This window comes from Cygnus atratus, chromosome 4 (genome assembly GCF_013377495.2).
Source record: "Cygnus atratus isolate AKBS03 ecotype Queensland, Australia chromosome 4, CAtr_DNAZoo_HiC_assembly, whole genome shotgun sequence".
NCBI classification, from domain to species: domain Eukaryota; kingdom Metazoa; phylum Chordata; class Aves; order Anseriformes; family Anatidae; genus Cygnus; species Cygnus atratus.
Genome location: NC_066365.1, coordinates 26,525,456 through 26,543,089, shown reverse-complemented (window position 1 = coordinate 26,543,089; position 17,634 = coordinate 26,525,456). Strand labels below are relative to the sequence as shown.

The 17,634-nt window shown below is 41.9% G+C and overlaps 2 protein-coding genes across 16 annotated transcripts in view; one reads left to right on the top strand and one right to left on the bottom strand.

Annotated features, from left to right (window-relative positions):
* NEK1 (NIMA related kinase 1) overlaps window positions 1-2,381 on the bottom strand; it is a 42,794-nt gene extending 40,413 nt beyond the window's left edge. For 8 of the 14 annotated variants that reach the window (XM_035548057.2, XM_050710311.1, XM_050710313.1 and 5 more), the window contains exon 1: window positions 2,259-2,351. The gene's annotated coding sequence lies outside the window, so the exon portion shown is untranslated. Of the gene's footprint in view, window positions 1-1,060; window positions 1,494-1,516; window positions 1,589-2,258 lie in introns of those variants that run through there. The other 6 variants (XM_050710308.1, XM_035548036.2, XM_050710316.1 and 3 more) reach the window with 6 other exon arrangements.
* A 192-nt stretch (window positions 2,382-2,573) lies between these two features.
* CLCN3 (chloride voltage-gated channel 3) overlaps window positions 2,574-17,634 on the top strand; it is a 62,293-nt gene continuing 47,232 nt past the window's right edge. For both annotated transcript variants that reach the window (XM_035549557.2, XM_035549541.2), the window contains exons 1-2: window positions 2,574-2,695; window positions 16,735-16,910. In XM_035549557.2, coding sequence (XP_035405450.1) covers window positions 16,751-16,910 — 160 coding nt within the window. In that variant the 5' untranslated portion in view covers window positions 2,574-2,695; window positions 16,735-16,750. The remainder of the gene's footprint in view (window positions 2,696-16,734; window positions 16,911-17,634) is intronic.

Below are 17,634 nucleotides of genomic sequence, written 5' to 3'. Positions count from 1 at the left end.
AGGGCTGCATTGCTAGAACTGCTACAATCTTTCACCTCAACAGACAGTACATAAGAAAAAAAAGGGTGCATTTAATCTTTAAATGAAGCAAGCAGTTAGTGGCTATAACTGATTTAGCTGGCGAGGGGACATCATATAGCACTATAGCATCTGGTTAACAATCTTTTGTTCAATTTTACTTGGGAAAGTATGCTAGGAGGGGAAAAATCCCTCCTTGTTAATTCTTAAGAAGCACTAAACGCAGCATTTTGGATATTACTCACTATAATAAAGCCAAAAATACTAAATTCAAGATATTCCCAGTCAAGTTTAGAATCATTATTGAATAGAATATTGAATATATATAGAAATGTATAACCTTAATTCTGACTGAAAACTTACATTATTTGTCCATATTACATAGAAAATGTGTTCATTACAAAATGGTGCAAGTCAGTATTTTTAATATACTCTCTCACTACTTGGACTAGCTTTTGAGATTAAACTGCATTATGTAGTGGAATGCTGATGGCATTTCAAGTTTTATATTAAGAATATTTTGGTAAAAATAAGATACTGGCAAGCTGCAAGTGGAACAACTATCACATCTCATTACTAGCTAATCACCAGAAATATAAAGGAAAGATGCTAAGCAACATAGTGACCAGGGGAAATGAAAGTGAATGAAATGGAGTCAAAACCACAAGCTTTCTAATACACTTCCATTAAGATGGAAGTGATCCAAATGATATTTACCTGAACAAATTTAAGAGAAGCAATAATCAAACAGAGAAACAGTGCAATAAAGCCCTTAGTGAATTTAATAGAAGTAGACTCTATCGAGCCAACTTCACATCTCTCTTTTAAATATGATTTGATCTTGACAACTTATACAGCTAATCTATAGGAGCTTCTGCAAAGCATTTCATTAGGTGAATGACAAAAAAAAAAAAAAAAAACCAACAACAAACAAACAAACCACAAATAATCACAAAGATGGAAACTGGGACAAGACCTGTAATGGGGGCAGGGAAGAAGAAGAAAGTAGCTAGCACGAAACCAACAGGTAGCACAGCAGTACCTCTTCCAAGCGAAGCTCCTGAGGAATCCTCTTACTTTCCCTAATAATTCTGGAAGGGGGCAGTGAAGGTGCATGTGGGATGTTTTCACACAAAACTTGCAAACGACTCAAAGTTAAAGGTATAGCCAATACCAGGAAGAGAGAGGAGAGCAAAGAGAATTGGCCCAAACGAAGACCAAAGTGATAAGTATCAAGACAAATTCCTGGCTGACTAAAAGGCCATCTTTCACACAGCAGCAGAACCTCCCATGCCCTGAGGACTGTAAGTGGAAAGAGACAGAAGGCATTTAAGGCTTTTTGCATCCAGGCATCACCTGAGAGCACTGACAGCACTTGTGCAGTGCTGCAGCCACCCTCCTTCCAGCAGGCCTTACTAGCTGCAATCCACGCACATTTTACATGAGGCTTTCCCCGTGGGGTGGGAACGTTTATTTCTATCAAAGAATTACCACACACCAGACACGGCGGCTGCTGGAGTCTCAGGAAAACGAGGGCTCCATGCCATGGAAGCAGACTGAAAGGAAGAATCTCGGTAGAGCAAAAAGAAAGCCAAATTAAGCCAAATGAACTAATCAGCAACAAACAGGAGACACAGGAGAACTTAATTTTTACTGCAAGATTGGGAATGGGAAGAAAGCAGGATTAAGGGTAAGCAGGAAGGAAAATAAGGGGAAACGGCGGGCCTGCGACGCTCCCTCCCCCGGATGTGAAAGATGCTTCAGTGGGAAAACCGGCTTGTAAGAAAACTCAAGTGTTAACGTTCTTATTATCCCCTGGGCAGCGGCAAAGCACACTGGGTCGGACACGGTTTGAATTTCAGACGGCTTTATTAAATTCGCTAGGTCTGGAGAGGGGCTGCGCGGCGGGAGCGGGGCGAGCAGCGGCGGCACCGCCCCGCGGCCCGGCGGCACCTCACTGAGGGGGGGGGCGCCGACGGCACGGCGGCAGCTGCCGAACCGAGCCGAGCCGAGCCCCGCCGAAGGGAGCCGAGCGCTGCCGAGTCATGCCGAAGGGAGCCGAGCCCCCCAGCCCGGCCCAAGCGGGCCGCCGCCCCCCCAAGATTGGCACCAGGATGAGGGGCGCGGCCGGGATCCCGCAGCGCCAGGCAGCACGGACCGGACCGGACCGGACCGGACCGGACCGGCTGGGTCCCGCAGCGTCCCCCACACCCATCCCATCCCAGCCCATCCCCGCTCACCTCCCGCCGCTGCCGCAGCCGCTCAACCCACCGTGGCTCCCCCCCCCGCGCCCCGCCCCCTCAGCGCTCATTGGCGGGCGGGCCCGGCGGCTCCGCTCCCATTGGCCGAGCGGGGGCAGCACGCTCGTTACCCCCAGCGCCGCTTCACCCGGGCGACGCGCGGGGGGGGGAGCGCACCGGGGGCTGCGGGCGGGGGCAGCCCCGAGCCGCGCCTCGCGCAGGGCGGCGCCGCCGTTACCCCCGCAGCGCCCGTGACCGGGGAGCCCAACGGCCGCTGCCAGGCCCCGCCCCCTCACGGCTGCGCCAACCGGAAGTCGCCTGGAGCCCCAGGCCCCGGGGGCGGGGCTAGGAGCGAGGGGCGACCGTTGGCGGCCGTTGGGGGCCGTTGGGCCGGGGGCCGCGCGCGGCGGGAGGATGCGGCAGCGCCTGCCGGGCAGGTAGGGCCGGGAGCGGGGCCGGGAGCGGGGGCGGCCCGCTGCGTTCTGCCGAGCCCTGCGGCGGCTGAGGGGGAGCCCGGTGGCGGCGGCCCGCAGGCCGGCGGTGTTCCCGCCCGCCAGCGTCCCGGCCGGCGCGGCGCGGCGCGGTGCGGTGCGGAGCGACGGGGCTGGGTGTCGCGCTGCCGCCTGCCGCTCCGTTCGCGCTTCAAGTGGGCAGCTGCGAGCGGGGAGAGCTCGGTGCCGCCGGGGTGTGCTCGCCGTCGGGTGATGAATGTGCTGTGTCACACTTCGAGGTGCCGAATTAGGCACAAACGAGGCCTGAACAACGAATTAAAAATGTGCCTGGTGCTCAGCTTAAATACGAAGTTAAGCACCAGTATTAAAAGTATTTTAGGAAAGGTGTGCCAAAGTGGAATGCATTTCTAATCCCTCTTGGTACTTGCACCTCATTCTTAGGGTTGTAGGACCTCAAAGTTCACAGCACAGAGTTCGTGAGAGAAATGAAGTTCGTGCTTATTGAAGCGTTAGGTGCGCTGGTACTTCCTGGCCCTTAGTTCTCCCCTTTTGGTGGCCCTGCGGTGGATTTTCTGTCCTGGGTCCCTTAGCAACGTGGATGCTTCTCGGCAAAACCAGCTACTGGAATGGAAAGGCATGCTGGTGTGACAGATTCAAAAGCACCTAGTTGTCAATGCGATTTCTCTATTTTAACAAACTTGAGTGTTCTGTAATGCAAAGTTTAAACAATGCATCTGTGCACTGTAGTATGCTTACCTGCGAAGTAAAATAAGAATCCCCAGAGAACTCACCAGCTGGCACTATCATTTTTTCTAAGGCAAAGCAGTTAAATGGTCTAAGATTTTTAAATTTGACGTCTCTGGTTGGCAGGCAGACGTAAACTTGCTGCTCAGTACTCTGGGCTGTCGAAATGGGGAGCATTTTGCTCTGGGGAAACTGCAGCTGGCTTCAGACTCACAGCCTGAAACAAAATGACTTTGCATGTATCTGCAGCACTTGTGGAAATACACCCTATGTTGTGCCCTGGAAAATGGAGCTTGTTTTTTGTTTCCTTCCATACATGCTGACATATTGCTGGTATGTCTGTCCTTTAAATTCTTTGCTTAGCAGTAGTAGATGTTGTGCACAATGTGTTGCAATACTTCTAGAAACGTATTTTCACTGGTCTATGGAGCTCCATGTCTGTCTTTTTTTTGCAATCTCTATGGTATCCTGTTTATGAGTGGCTTACAGTACTACTATTCTGTCTGGGGCGCGTACTTGCAAGTTAAAATAATCATGGGGTCATTTTTTATCCTTTCTCTCTATCTGTACTTTTGACTTCTAATAAGAACAAGCCTATCCAAATCCTCAGGCAGGAAAGGCCTTTGCAGCAGTTGGTCTTCACTGTTCATGAACGCATTGCTCAGAGCCTTATTTTATGAGTTGCTTATTTTATGAGTTTGCCTGCATTTTTCTCTCCTGGCAGTTTTGTACTTCATCTTGTGCTCTTTTTCCGCTTAATGTTTGTCACAAACTGATGTTTCAGGAACCTGCAAGTGAGAATTCACTGAGCTGGTTATTCTATGCACAGCTGGGTCCAGCTGAGTGGTTTATTTTCTCGGATTCACTCAATAAGCACTTCTGATGTGATGCGTTGTTTTGTTTTTCCCATTTTGCTTTGGGGTTTTGGGGTTGTGTGTGTTGTAATTTAGTATTTGAATAGCAGAGCTGCATTGGTTGAATGTGAGCACTGAAGCTGGGACAGCCATTCCAAGCTGACAAACATTGCCAAAGGGCATTCTAGGAACACTCTGTATTTTTTCCTCCCCTTACTTGTGTGACTTCGTGTGCACGTGGATAGGTGTTACTGTGCAGTCGAGTTCTCAGGGTCAGTTCTCACAATCGTCTGGCAGTAGGGATATTTACAACTTGGTCATAATTAAAAAAAAAAAAAAAAAGTGGAAGTTCTCCTGTTAAAGAAATTTATGCCAACTCAGGTTGTTTAAAGAGTGAATTTCCTAGTTCTCAGACTCCAGGTTGCCTGTTCCTCAACTCCTTGCTCTGTCACCTCATTGGCAGCAGCTGTAACCACCTGCACGAGGTCAGCAGTGGCAGTGGTCTCGCACGTGAGTCTGCCTGTACACCCTCCCTGCTCATTTTCCCCAAACACCTCAACTTTACATCTGCCTGCTTCTTGTGGCATAGCCCTGGCAGGCAGCTCAGCAGCACCCAGCTGCTTGCTCACTCTCCCCAGGTGGGATGGGGAGAGAGAATCAGAAAGCTAAGTGTGAAAACTCATGGGTTGAGGTAAGGACAGTTCACGAGGTAAAGCCCGACCTGGCCCCACTGGCTGTTTCCCACCGGCAGGCAGGTGCCAGCTGCTCCAGGCCAGCAGGGCTCCTCACACAGGGTGATTTCTTGGGGAGACAAACGGCGTCGCCCCCTTCTTCCTCCTTGGCCCCGGCTGTCATCGCGGAGCGTGAGGCCGGGCGGTGTGGGACATCCCTTTGGGCAGCCTGGGCCAGCTGTCCTGGCTGGGTCCCCTCCAGCTCCTGGGGCAGGCTCCTCTGTGCAAGCTGCTCTGTGACAGCTGAACATCCGCGTGCTGTCACCGCTATTTTCATCAAAAGTCCAAAACACGGCATTGTGTGAGCCTCTACAAAGAAAAATAACTCTGGCCCAGCCAGCATCATGATAGTGCTGTGAAAGCGAGTGCTCAAATCTATGCTCTCTGCATCAATCCATCTTCTATATCATACCTGAAAATGCAGATTTTGCGTTGGCTAATTTCCTTAAGCTTTTCAGGTGTCAGGCCGTCTTTTTACCTGTGCTTCTATGAGTTATGCTGCTCCAGACTTTGCTGCATAGCACTTGTGCTTTTTCATGGTCCTTCAGTAGCCTCTGCTGAAGACGCTCAGAGTATTAGAAAGTTGACAATTACAAATCTTCATAGCTATTTAACTTGAAACTTGTTTTTGAATATTGGAAGCCTTTTTAAAAATCATCTGTGCGAATGATTAGAAAAAGCAACATTCATTTAAACAGTGTCTAATAGAGCATTGTAAAAATACCCGTTTGGGAGATTTTCCCCCTTTTTAAAAGGTAGAAACACAAAAAACAACCTAACTTTGAGATAACTTTCCAGATGTTCATCTTTTTCATTTGTTTTGCGTTTTGCATTTTGCTTAGGCTTTCTAGTTACAGAAATAGACTCTGTGCTCTACTTTGGGAGGGTAAGGAGGAACAGTGAATGAAAATGTGAATCATGTTCTGTCCTATAGCACAGATCCTTTGGTAAGGACAACCCTCATGGTTACTTTTTTCTTTATTTTTTTATGGTTTTGATAACTTCTTCTTAAAAGATAATAAAAGAGACTACTGAAGTGTACATTCTGAGTGTTCGTACCACAATATAATCTATCAAAGAAGCATTTCCTAATTCAAATAGTAAAAATGTAATTTCACTTCAGTGATACCTTTAAGTTACAGATACAGTTATCGAGGTGACTTAATATTTTGACATCCTGCCAGTTAAAATTCAAGTACTCCTTTTCCTGAACAATAATATTGTTTGAGTTCCTTCCCCTCTTATCTCCAAGTTAGTGCTCTCTGCCAGATTTGTTGGGTTTTGATGTTTTATCTGTAGTACTTGATCTACTGCAGCTTTTCCCATGAGGTTTCTGTTATTAATGTGTTTCCTATGTACCCGTTGGGGAAAAAAACGCAGTTCCCTGTATACTTCCAAACGCTAACTCTGAAAAGTGAATCTACAGATTTTGAAAGGGGTAGTATTAGGAGAAGGAAAAAAAAAAGAGGTGTTTTTCAATCACTAGTTGACTTTTAGCTGCTAGTTTTGTGTAAAACTTCTCATATTGAACATAACAAGGACAAGGAAATGATTAAAATTATTATCGGTATTACAGACTTAGCAGTTTCCTTCTGTTTTATGCTAAGATACGAGTGTTCTCTTAAATTACCCAACAAGGTCCATAAATCTGCAGAACACTTAAAGAGACCTAATGACCGGTACACTAAGTATTCATGTTATTACCACGGGTACAAAAATCTCAATGTTTATTCCTCCCTAACAAATTAAATCTATATATATATATTTTAATAAACTTAATCTGTGAACCCGGTGAACTGAGCTCATCTTTGTGGTTGTGTAATGCACGTTGAAGATAACTGACCTGGTGTACTCCATTAACGAGAAGTGTTGCAGTAAAGTGTTGCTGAATCTTTTATTTTCCTGTAACTTTGCAAAATTAAAAATCTCTGAAGAAGACAATTTCTTTCTCCCCTCCTAAAATAGCCACTTTGATTCTTGCTTTTAACTTGCTACCACTGTTTAACAGTAAGAACTTCCATTTAGACTCTCCTGCCAAAAACCTGTCTTCCATTTGTAGACCCTGCCGAAGTCAGCATAATTTTAGAATTAGCTGTACCTGCCAGCTAAGCTTCACACCGGGACAGAGGAACTTTGTGTTCCTACTTTGTTTTCCTACTGTGTGTTCGGAGCTGTTAACACATTTGGTGTAGTGAATACTTGACTTCTGGTGGTGTCTGTGCTGCTGGGGTTTCACAGCTTTTTTTTTTTTTTTTTTTTAGGGTGGATGAATCTCCTGTGGCTAGTCTGTGTATTATTATTAAAAAACAGAAACAAACAGTTAATATTCTTATTAATGTCAGAGGTTCAAGGGTCTTTTGACCATTTTTTACCCCATCCTTTGAAGAAGACCAGAATGGTAATTAGTAACTGGCAGAAATACTGTACTGACAGAAGTCACCTGATTTTTGTGTAGTTAGAGCCAGGAAGGGCAGCCGTCAGCTAGACGCAGGTGGTGGCTGCAGATCCCTTCAGTCCTTCCTAACACCGCTGCTTAAGAGAATGCAGAGCAAGAAAGAGCAAGCTTATTGTCAGGGCTCCTCGCCTTGAAGTATGAACCTGTCTGCTGGATGTTACAAGAAGAAAGTAACCCTACTTCCCATGTTTCTTCTCTTTTTTGGTGGCTGAAGACATCATTTCTTACCATTGTACACCTCAGCAGCTGGTGTTTCTTCACCTGTTTCAAGTTTGAAAATCAGTACTAGGGAAAGACAGGGATCCACAGGAAGTAAGTACACAGGAACCACCAGGGGTCCCCACATGCTTTCACATAAGCAGTGGTTGTATGCCTGTGCTGTATTTTGGAAGACTGTACAGTTTTGCCTTGATCTCAGGTGGTTAAGTGTGTTTATGAAGAAGTTGGAATTCCGTACAAAGACCTACAAATCTGTGGTAGCGGCTATTGTCAAGGTGCTCAGCTGAACTGGGAATAGCGGTGCTTTTTCAGATTCTAATTTGACAATCCTGAAGTGTAATTTTGCCTCTCAAGAATGAATACTTCTCATACGCTTCTCATTCTCCTGGAGTCAGTGCTCTGATACACTCTTTGTCTTGGCTCACATAGCCTTTTTCTTCTGTGATGGCATCTAATTTCCTTTCTGTTAGAGTTTCTTTTACTTCCTTGAGTACTTTCAGATCATTCGGATACAAAAGCAAAATTATCTGAAAAGCACCTAACTCAGGTGTGACCCTGAACTTAGGAATCTCTGCACGCAGCTAAGGACTGTCTGGTGCATTTCTCTTAAAAGATGAAAGTGGTATAAATACCAGGGCTTCTGGTAGTACTGGTGTTGTGTAAAAACTCTGCTCTGTCTCTGGACCCCTCAGATAATTGCAACCCAAGTTCACATTCAGAATGAACAAAATCCTATAAAGAGGTACAGAGAAGATTGCACACTGTTGCTGTCCATTTTCATCAAACAGATAACAAATATCATGGCCAAGGACTCACCAGACAAATGGTATGTTGTCTGCAACGGAAACCACAGTCAGAGTTCCTGCACTTGAAAAATGAAGTACGGGTTTTACTCTTCAGTCGTCCTAATGAATTTTAGTGTTGCTCTCATCTGAATGTGGTCACAAGAAGAACACGAGTGATGATTTTTTTCTTCTAAGAGGTCTCTCCAACTTTTCTTTCCTAGGGAGAATATTTTCAGCCGTAGGTACTGAACCATTAGTTTAAAAAGTAATGCCATGGCAGGGGTTTGGAGCTAGATGATCTTTAAGGTCCCTTCCAACCCAAGCTCTTCTATGACCTTACACGTATTTTAGGCTTGCACCAAAGTGGCAGCTAAGAACACAGTGGTTTGGTTGTGTTTTTTTTTTTTTTTTTCCACAACTTGGCTAAGGATCAGTACTTGCCTGTGAAGCTTAAACTTTTGAGTTATATTTGCTTTTATATTTAGTTTCATGTTTAGATTGCTTTTTTCTTTAATGTTTGTTTTTATTTAAAAAAAGAGAAGACCTCATTTAGCTGCTTATTACTGTGTGTGGGAGATTACTCTTTGGTTCTGCTAGTGGAGATTTTTCTAATGCACCAGTAAATGAGATGAGGTGAGTAAGTGTAAATCTGAGTTTTCAGTTAATTCAGCTATTTTTATTTGAAAGCAATTGAAGAGTATACACATCAGTAATTTGATTGTGAAAGAAGCAGTCCCTTCCATCAAGCAGGCTTGAAGTCTTTGTGCCGGGTGGTAAAACTCCTCAGCTGTCCCATCTCTGGGTAGCTGCAGCCTTAGGGGTTGACATTTTAGAGTGGCGATGAAGTAGCTCTGAATTCTTTGTGCAAACCCAAGTCAATACACTTAATGTTTGGAATCATATGACTGGAAGCATGACTTCAGTATGCAGCCAGTAAACAAGCTGGCAGTTCTCAGTGTTTTTAAGCTGAGAAGATAAAAGGTGCTATAAAATGAGTATTTATTATTGATAATGCTTTTGGGAAGATCAGATCCAGTGGTGATACTCTGTGTTGGTATGTATCAATAAAGTGGAAAAACTTTTTAGACTTGTTATATTAAGCTTTCATAACTAAAGTGTTTGTAAAGCGTACCAAGATTTAGTAGAATCTAGAAATCGGGTCTCAATGTTTTCTAGTTACAGTTTAAAAAAAAAAAAAGGTACTATATTCCTGCTTTACAAGTACTATCTTTTTCATATTGTTTTGTCGCCATGTTCCTGTGCTTGTCCTTGCTTTCTTGTTTAAAGAACACTTGAGTTTGTGTCTTCTGCCATCAACATGACTTTTATTCTAGAAATAGCTGTGGATAAAACTGCAACAAGCTCTCTATATGTATATTTTTGGAAATTTACTTTTTCTCTTCTATTCCAAGAGTACCTGCTATATAAATTGAGTTAGATGCTTTTTAATAACTCTGTATTTTTTTTAACTCAAGTAACCTCAGTTAACTGACTGTACTCCTTTGACTTTTTTTTTTTTTTTAAGTATGACCAAAAATTTGAGAGATCCTTTCTCACTGCATGGCTGCAAGAGGAGCTGTCCCGATCCTGAGACTTTTTAAATTAGTTCCACTTTTTTTTTTTCTGAATGCCACTGTGGAAAGCAATCATCTGTGTATTTGCTTTTGTAAAGTTACCATGTGCATTCCCTAATTTTTAACAATTTGGCTTCTTGAGTATCTGTGAGGACCTTTTTCTCTGCTAACTTGAGGAAATTCAGGAAAACTGCTGTTTCTCTTGTCCTCCCTTCCATTTTGGGTTTGAAGTGTATGACTTCTGAGCCTTCCTGTTTGTGTATAAAGGAATAGTTTGCTAGTTATATATATATAGTTATATATATATAACTATATATATATATAGTTATATATATATATATATAGTTATATATATATATATATATAACTATATAACTATATATAGTTATATATATATATATATATATATATATATATAAAATACAGTGCAAAATTCCTCACAATTCATTCACCCTTTTCCAAAACTAAAGTTTGGAAGCTGAATGATGCTCTTACTTTGTTCACCTCTTTTTACACGACAGGCAACGTAAGTAAATGGAGGCTATGTATGCTGGATCTGCAGTGGAAATGGGAATGTAATCTTGATGCTGATGAGGCTAAGGATAAAAGTATGAGCCCAGCTTAGCCTTTGTTTTAAAACTGTTGTAAAAGGTTTATTTCTGAACTCATTTTTTTCTGAAGGGTGCACTTATTTAAAAAACAACAGCAAAAATGCAGACAGTACAGTATTTTTAATAAATGCAATATGAAAGGTTTAGAATGCAATATTCCAAGATGTTCTCGACCGCTTCAACCTTTTAGGCAGTTGTTTTGATATGTACATATACATATATGTGTGTATATATATATATATATGCATACACACACACACATGCTTTAAGTGTGGGCGCCTGTCATATTACTCTTTACCTGCTCTTAAAGTATATGGGATTTCTTTATATCTCAATTTCTTTGTATATTTAAGAGGATGTGTATAAAATTCCTGACTACTTCATATTAAATACCACTTCTGAACACTTTTACCAGGTAAAACCTATTAAATCCTATTTTTCTTCCAAAAACTTTCAGCAAATGATTCCTATTGGTACCACTGCATTTCACCTACTCTAGATCATGTTCTTATATGCAAAGAGAGATTGCATTCTAAGTTTTTATTTTATCTGCTTTTGTTTTATGTCTGCATAGCGCTTCTCACTGGGTACTGTCCTCATGTCAGTTTTGGAGGAATTTATGCATGAGTTCGGTCATGTGACTGACTTCTGTTCAGCTCTTAGCTGTTTGTACTGAACAGAAAAAATGATTATTACAATGAGTTGGGGGTTATCAGGATTTTTCCGAGTTTGGGAAAGAGCTCTTCTGTTAAGATTATTTTTCAACACTGTATGGTGTTTTATTGTTGATTCTTATAAAAAAAAAAAAAAAAAAGGCAGCAGCTTTTTCTTTCAGATATTTAAAGCAGGTTTGGAATCTAGCTTTGAGTTCTCACCCACCCCCCTCTACACGTCCCAGGACAGTAAAAAGTTAAAATGTCTTTTGTTTCCTGCCCTTTGAGATACAGAAAAGTGTTCTTATGTATTGATGGGGCAACGGAGCACATACCAGAGATTTACAGATTATGCAAATTGCCTGACAACAAATGTCCTGTAAATCAAATTTCTTACTGTCCTAGTCCATCTTCTCCAGAGACACTTTGGTGCACTGCAAGTGATTCCCTCAGCTGACTCGCTTCTCTGCTTGACCTTTCCTTTGTAGGGCTTGAAAGATAATCAGGATGTCTGGTGTTTGAGGACAAGAAAAATGCCTGAGGTACTGAACTGTATGGAAAACTAATAGCTTTATATGCTTTGTCGACTATACATGTAGCTGTTTCTGTGCTGTTCCCCTTTACCAGTGTAGTTCCTGTCTGTGCTGTACTTAATTACATCTTGCACAATTTGCCATACCTGGATGCTCGTTGCTCTCTTCCCTCTCCTTAGTTGTAGCAGGTGAGATACACTGTTCTATTTTTTTGGTTAATGATTTATTTATTTTTTCTCATTTGTTTTTTAATTGTTTCAGTGTCAGAGGCTTCTCTGTTAGCTTGCTTTGTAGAAGAGTTTTGATGGATCAGGACATCCTGGAAGTATGTTAGTATGGCTGAGTAGTTGCACCTTTTTCCTGTTACAGTCTTTTCGCAGAAGACTTGGGTATATGTGTGGGATTGAATTCTTTGTTTCAAGAGCTCCCTGATTGTTGCTTAGATTTTCTTTCTTTATTCTTACAGTGCATTATTTCTCTTTTATTTTTTTTCAAAGAGTCTGAAAGATTTTTGAGTCTGCTTTCTGTCTGAACCATCCTATGCATGAAAACTATGATGCTTCATAAAAATGTGGAGTGTAATACCTTTAGTGTTCTCATAAACCCTCTATCTTGCATTGTTACAGTAATCTAGGCTGGAAAAAAAAGTTTTATTAAATACTTACGGCAACTAGTAGTTGCTGGAAATCAGGCATGGTTTATTTTATTTAGTTTTTCAGGGTATTGGGCTTCACTGGCATTCAGATGATACCTTGTTTCCCTGCTTGAAGTTTCTCTTCAGTAACCCCATCTTTCCCCCACTTGCCTTTTAGTGCCCATTTGGATAGGGCAGAGAATCTGCGGGCTGAATCTGACTGTATAAAACAGCAGGCTGTCTGGTTCATTGCCTCTGCTCTGTTCTCCCTCTTTACAACTCTGTAAGCATTTGTGCAGGCTGCTGTGTGTGAATGCCGCCTTCCAGCATCCACAAAAGATAATCCCCACTGGCCTGGCTTGGGCACAAGTCTGGTTCTCCTCTGGCAGCTGTAGCCACAGAAAAACTCCCCGCTGGCTCCTCCTTCCCTTTCTTATTGCTGTTCTCAGCAGTCTGCTTTGGAGGAGGAGCGTGCTCGCTCTGTCCACACCCTCTGCTTCCTTGGGCAGGGCAGACCTTCTGCATGCTATAACAGTATTTTAAGGTCACATGAGCACGCGCTTTTAAATTGACTCTGACACTTAACACAGCTCGAGGTGGTGCATCCCTAACTTCGTGTCCCGGTTTGTTGAACAAGCCCTTCTCTTAAAGGCACACAAGAAAATCTGTTGTGTGTTGACCTCAGCTGTCATCCCCACACTCTTAATTGCAGGTGGAGGTGGTGGGCAAGCCAGTGACTGACGTGCTCTCAACAAGTAAAACTTCAGTCCTGTGTGAAGCTTATTGAGCTCTGACTTTCTGATGGCCTTCGTTTCCCGCCTTTGCTGCGTGCTGCTGGAAGGCAGTGATCTGTAACACCATGTCAGATACGAAGCAGTTGAGGACCTGACTCAGGGAATGCAGAGAATGAACGTACAACTCTTAATCTTGGTTAGGGTGCTTGGCAGGAATGGTTTGGGTGTCACAGCTTCTGCCTGCTTGTTGAAGAGGTCTGTCAGCAGCAGTATGTCTGCAGCAGGAGACATGGTATTTCAAAACAAGAGAAGGTCTGTGATATCATGCCATGCCATGTAACTGGAGGCACGTATGTGCCAGAGGAGTTGGCATGCAGGACTCCTCATGGTATTTTTGGTCTGGCTCTGGGACGTCTGTTGGTTTTGTCTGTCAGTTTCTGACTGATTGAATGTTCTAGTCTATTGTAGACCAGGTTCAAAGCATTTTCTCGGTTATTGGAAGATGTAATACCTGTAATGCACTGCTCTGACGTTTCTGCAAAGTTATTAAACAGACCTCCAAAAGGAGAGTTATGTCCCTTACTATGAATAGCAGGCTTGTGGTAAGATTAACTGAAGTTGTGGAGCTCAATATAAAGGAAATTTTTTTATATTTTATATTTTTATTATTTTATATTTATTTTAAATATATATATGAAAGAGAGACAATGTTCTTCCTTCATTGTGGAGATAGGTGACAATGCAGGAAGTGCGTACGCATCTAGCAAGTCCAAAAGTTCTCAGTTCAGCTCTGCTGTATGTCTTCCATTTATGATAGTACCCAGCTGATCCAGGCAGAGTGATGTTAACAGAAGTTTCTGTAAGCATAATAGCAAAATAGTTGGACTGCTTATGATCTGACCTCTTCTGGCATGTTCTTTGTAGGTACTGTACGGGAAGACCAAAATTACTGTGTGACAACTTGTATCTATTGCATCATTCTAAGTGTAGCTTCTGAATAAATTATCACAATCTGATATATTTTGGGGAAAATGGAGATGCTTCCAGGTGTAAGCAGATGTATTTTCAATCAGGATCTGCTTCATCATATGATGGTGTGAAATTTTCTTGGCTGTCCGTTAAGGAGCTTTTCTCAGTGCCTGTAAAATGGTAAGAAGAATCCTCACACAGGGATGAAAGAAATGTGTTTGAAGAGAAAGCATGTTTTAAATTTTAAGTATTATGAACAGTTTTTTAAGGGAGTGAGAATGGTCAAACCAAAAAGATTTGTTTTGACCAATAGTAGATCTCTAGGGAAGAGTTTGAGAATAAGCATACACAGTTGTCTCTTGGCCTCCAGTATTCCTACCAGAGCTGTTGTCTTTGATAGCTTTTCATGTTTTTTTTCTTCCTCCTCGTCTTTTCCTCTGATGTTGTCTTCCACGTTACATCTTTCCAGACTGAAGAGCCCTGATCCATTTTGTTGCCCTGTAGAAGGAAACCTGTTTTGTACTCTGTCATCATTGTGATCTTTTGTAACCTGTTTTAGCTCTTCTGTAGTCCTTTTGGACTTTTGGCAGTACAAAGTTCTCTTGTACCTGATAGTACTTTGTAGCTGATTAATTTGGGGACTGCTGGTGCATGTTGAGCTCTTTCTTGTAACTGTACCATTTCATTTGGGAATGGTAGTAGTCCCATCAGAATCCCTAGGGTAAATTAGGATTGGTTCTGTTGCCTCCCTCTCCTCCCTACCTGCATCGACTCAATTCGTGGTTATCAGTAGAGAGTTTTATCTTATGTTATCACCCAGCTGCTCAGTGCTGACAGTTCCGTCCCCAGCTACCCTGTAAACTTTGTCACTTCACTTTTCACCTCTTTTCAGTAACTTGTTTGCTCTTTAGAGGGCTAAGCTGTTTGCCAATAGGAGAAAGCTGTTTGACCTCTGCTAATAACTCTTTGACATTGGCCAACCAGTTCAGCTCTACTTCACAAGGCTCAACAACAACTGGGTAGAGGAGAGAGATCGGAATTAGAAGTCCTATAATCTATTTTTAGAGCTGCCAGCTGGCTGGATGTTTATGGTGCATATAGCCTTGTAGCAGTTACAGTGAATGGTTAGAGAATGTGAGGATGAGCAGAGGAAACAGTGCATAAGGAAAAGATCTGGAGGGAGATGGAGGGCCATCTCCTTTGTTTGGAGGGAATGAAATTTTCTTATTGCTGAAAAGGGACATGATGCTTTAGTGTCATGTACTGCATGTGAATATAAAATATTTTGTAAAAATGATACAGTCATTGCTAAAATGGTCTTAATTATAAACTCCCTTGCCAATTATATCTTTTTTAGGAAAGCAATACTAGAAAATGTGCAGATTTTTGGAAAGGCAGGAGCCTAATAGCTCTTAATTACATGGGGTGAACGAAATAGATGCTTTTCAAGCACCCAACTGAGTGAAAATACTGTGCTCAGGAAGGTATGGGATGAAGATTGAACCTCATTCATACCTCCCCATTACTGTTGCAAATCCGACTTAGTGTAGAAATTTGGAGAAGGGAAAGCTTTATCTTACAAGCTGAGTTGTCTAAAGACAACTGTCAGAATGTTTTTGGTGGTGTTCCTTGTTGAGTTGTCCTCTGCATTTGTTTAAAGGAAGCCTGTTTTGGAAGCAAAGACCCTGACTGTAAAGGAAGCAATTGCATAGTTACATGACATTTCAGAGGTTGGGCTGTTGCATGCTAATAAAGGTATGACCATGCTTGAGAAATGACAAGCACAAGACTTTCTTTGGAAAGATAAGAGCATGGAATCAAGGTGTGGTCACAACATACCCCTTCCTCCCACCCTGATCGTGAAGTAATTTCTATGGTTTTCGCTTTGCAAGGCAAAGGAGGAATACGTCTTGGTCTGTGAAAGCCTGGTGTGTTCAGTCTTCTGCAGAACTTGCTACCAAATGTGCAAAGCCATCTGCTGCCTTTACCTGATTATGTACAAAGGTATATATGTATGGGTTTTGAAAGCTTTACGTAGACAGAAGATTCTGAAAGGTTTTCCACTCGAATATTTTTGCTTTTCTCTGCAAAAGAATGTGAACAATTGTGTTCAAGGGACTAGAACTTCGGAGTGAAACAAGTGGTAGGCTAAGAAGACGTATTACAAAAATACCTAGACTAAAGATTCTCACTTCTTAATCTAAAAATTGACTGGATTTTGTACCAGCTCCATGGTGCAGTGCAAATTTGTATGTATTGGGTATGTGCATTCCAACCACATTTACTGAAAGTAAAATACTTTCATGATGATATCATTAAAATAAGGAGATCCCAAGAAAGGGGATGACGAAGCATCATCCAATTAAATATCAAAGGACTTGTGTAAAATGTTGTGTATAATATTCTGTATTACTGCTACATTTTTGTAACTTTTAGTACTGTGATCTTAATACTGTTTTATTTTTCATGTAAACTTACCAGTTGTTTCTGTGTTTTCAAATATAAAATAACTCATTTTCTTTATGCAGGTTATAAAGCAGCTAAATGGAGTCTGAGCAGCTGTTTCATAGAGGCTACTATCGAAACAGTTACAACAGTATAACTAGTGCAAGCAGCGATGAGGAGCTTTTAGATGGAGCAGGTGTAATTATGGACTTTCAGACGTCTGAAGATGACAATCTCTTGGATGGTGATGCATCAATTGGTAAGTTAATTTTATCTTTAAAATTTCTATGGGTTGCATGTGGTTTTAGTTTTTTAAATAAATAAAAACGGTCCTTTTTCATAACAACTTAAAATTTCCCTTTAACTGTTCTGTCCTCCAGAAGGATGCTTTGGAATTGAAAGTGGTTGAGAATTTTCCTGTGTGCTTGCCTCACAGTTGCGTTGTATGGGATAACCTCTCATATGAGGCAGATAGTAACTTCTGTCAAATGACAAACTTGCTGTCAAGTAGGGGAAAGATGATTATTCTACAGCTACCTGTTTTTTCTTAGTTGTAATAGGATTTCTGAAGTCTTATGGTCTTTAATGTTCCCTTTGTGCAGAAATCAGCAGTCTTCTCTAATTGTTACATCTAGAGAAAAATCTGTTTTCTGCTAGATTTGGCTTCAAATCTGTAAAACAGGCAAAAACCTGACAAGCAGAGGTGACAAGCAGTGCAAAATGTCGAGAGTTGAATTTTTGACTAGGTGAAAAGTTGCAAAGAGAAGAGCACTGGCAAAAACATGCAAGTAATACAAAGAAAAAAGAACTGGGAAGCTCTCCCTCTCTTTTTTCATAAATGAAGTAGTTAATGGAGTGAAAGCTTTAATGTTGTCTTAACAATGGTCAAAGAGCAGAACAGAAAGGAAGGAAAGGAAGTAATTTCTAATTAACATAGTAAACTTTGTTAAATATATACTCTTGTCATTTCCTCTTGTTTTGTG